The following is a 2,336-nucleotide window of genomic DNA, read 5'->3' on the forward strand; positions in this document are numbered from 1 at the left end:
TAAGAATAGGGGATAAAATTTTGATAGGGGATAAAATTTTGATTAAATGATGAAGTTTTGTTGACGATGATTTGGCAACACAATTTGGCAAATGAAGTGTTACAATCCCTCCGCATAGTTTTTCATTTCCAACGAGACATATTTCTGAGGAATTTGCAAAGACACCATCATATGGCACCTCACCTTCAAGATTATTAAATGATAGATTCAACTTCTTAAGAAAGACAAGTTTTTGTAGAAATTGAGGAATAACACCAGATAAATTATTATGTGAAATGTCTAATTTTTCAAGACTCTTCAAGTTGCTTAGAGAAATAGGGATGGGGCCTTGGAAGAAGTTGTATTTCATTTCTAATCCAAGTAATGATTGACAACTTCCAATTGCTTTTGGAATTTTTCCCTCCAAATTATTATTAGAAACATCAAGGTAGTAGAGATTTGTCAGACGGCCAACTTCTAATGGTAGAGACCCAGTGAAAGAGTTATAAGACAAATACAAAGAATTTGAAAAGGAAGGAATGAAAAAAATTTCTTTTGGAATCCAGCCTGTTAGATTATTATGACTGAGATCCAAATAAGAAAGATGTTGGAGGTTTTTTAGGCTTAAAGGTATATGGCCTGTTAATTGATTATATCCTAAATATAACTCACTAAGACTTGTGAGATTTTCTAGGGAGTAAGGAATAAATCCCGTAAGATCATTCCCAGTCAAAGATAAAATTTGTAGCCTTCCAAGCATTCCAATGGTCTTGGGTATAGAACCTTCCAAATGATTTTCCTCCATCCCTAAACCAATTAGATTGTTGTACCGATCAAGTTCAAAAGGGATTCTTCCTAAAATGTGATTATATCCTAATGATATTTTTTGAAGCTCAATGGAGAGGTTCCCAATTGATTTTGGAAGTATTCCATGAAAGTTATTACCATAAAGGCCTAAAATTTGTAAGCTTGTGCAATTAGTTAATGAATCAAGAAATTTCCAGTCTTTTGCATCATTCGCTTCAAATTGGTTAGATTCCATATTGAGAAGTCTAAGATTATACATTTTTCCAAAGTCTGGTGGCACCACTCCTGTGAAATTATTTATGCTAATGTCGAAAATGACTAAGCTGGTCACATTTTGAAGAGCTTGATCAAGTGAACCAATGAAATTATTTTCGGCAAAATAAAATATTACAAGGTTTGGAAAAGCTTGGGCAATATTAGAAGAAATGTAACCAGAGAAGTGATTAGTTGTCACCGAAACTCTACGCAATGATGATAGATTATAGAATGAAGAAGGAATCTTACCTGAAAGTTTATTATCAGCCACATTAAAGTCTTTTAACTTATGAAGAACACCAATCTCTGGTGGGATGACTCCCTCTAGATTATTAGATAATGCATAAAAACTTTGCAAGAAGGATAGATTGGTAAGTGAAGGAGGGATGGTGCCAATGATGTTGTTTTGATCGAAACGGAGGAATTTGAGCGGGGACATGGAGTTGATAAAAATTGGTATCTTTCCTGTGATCATATGGTTTTTGGCAAGGTCTAGAACTTGAAGAACAGAGCTATCGTTCAACACCAGAATAGCATGAATGTCTCCATCAAATGAGTTAAAGCTCAAGTTAAGATGTTGTAGTCGTGGTAAGCAAGCCAAAATTTGAGGGATCTCACCATAGAGCTCGTTGAGGCTGAGATCAAGCCTTCTCAGGAAGGTGAGATTGAATATGGAAGGAGGAAGAGGACCGGACAACCCGACAGAATGGAGATTCAAGGCTGTGACTCTGTCGCAGTGCTTGAAGCCACAAGTGACCCCTTCCCATGAGCAAAAGTGGTTGGTGGCATTCCATGAGCTCGCGAAAATGGTAGAAGAATTCGCATTGCTTTGCTTTAGAAATTGATTCTTGACTGCAATGAGTGATTCATAGTCTGTATTATTTCTTCCAACTGCTAACAATTGTTTGGAAGATAAACGGATAGACAAGAGGATAATTAAGAGTCTGCTGACACTAATAATTCTCACCATTTAATAGCAGTGATATATGCTAGGAAACTAAGGATCTAACAAGAGAAAGATAGCTACTTCATCACCTCTGCCTTCTTGAATTTATAAAAAGAAATGGATAATTGCATACATAGTACTTGAAACACTGTTAATTATAAAGCTAGTGGAATTCCTATCAACTTCATAATTAATGCATTTGTGGAATCACTGGATGTGTTTGTGAAACACTCTCAATCACATAATTAATACATTTGTGGAATCACAATATGTTGAAGTTTCTTTCTGGTCCTAATCTGAATGAAAAGATGGGTGATCTACCTCTACTTTTATCATATTTTATGAATAA

General features: G+C 35.3%; 1 protein-coding gene across 1 annotated transcript in view; it reads right to left on the bottom strand.

Annotated features, from left to right (window-relative positions):
• Positions 1-2,048, bottom strand: part of LOC110033112 (receptor kinase-like protein Xa21) — a 3,397-nt gene extending 1,349 nt beyond the window's left edge. The window contains exon 1 of the mRNA XM_020736982.1: positions 35-2,048. Coding sequence (XP_020592641.1) covers positions 35-2,011 — 1,977 coding nt within the window. The 5' untranslated portion in view covers positions 2,012-2,048. The remainder of the gene's footprint in view (positions 1-34) is intronic.
• Between the last annotated feature and the right edge of the window lie 288 nt (positions 2,049-2,336).

The sequence above is a fragment of the Phalaenopsis equestris genome, unplaced genomic scaffold (genome assembly GCF_001263595.1).
Source record: "Phalaenopsis equestris unplaced genomic scaffold, ASM126359v1 Scaffold001093, whole genome shotgun sequence".
In the NCBI taxonomy this organism is placed as follows: domain Eukaryota; kingdom Viridiplantae; phylum Streptophyta; class Magnoliopsida; order Asparagales; family Orchidaceae; genus Phalaenopsis; species Phalaenopsis equestris.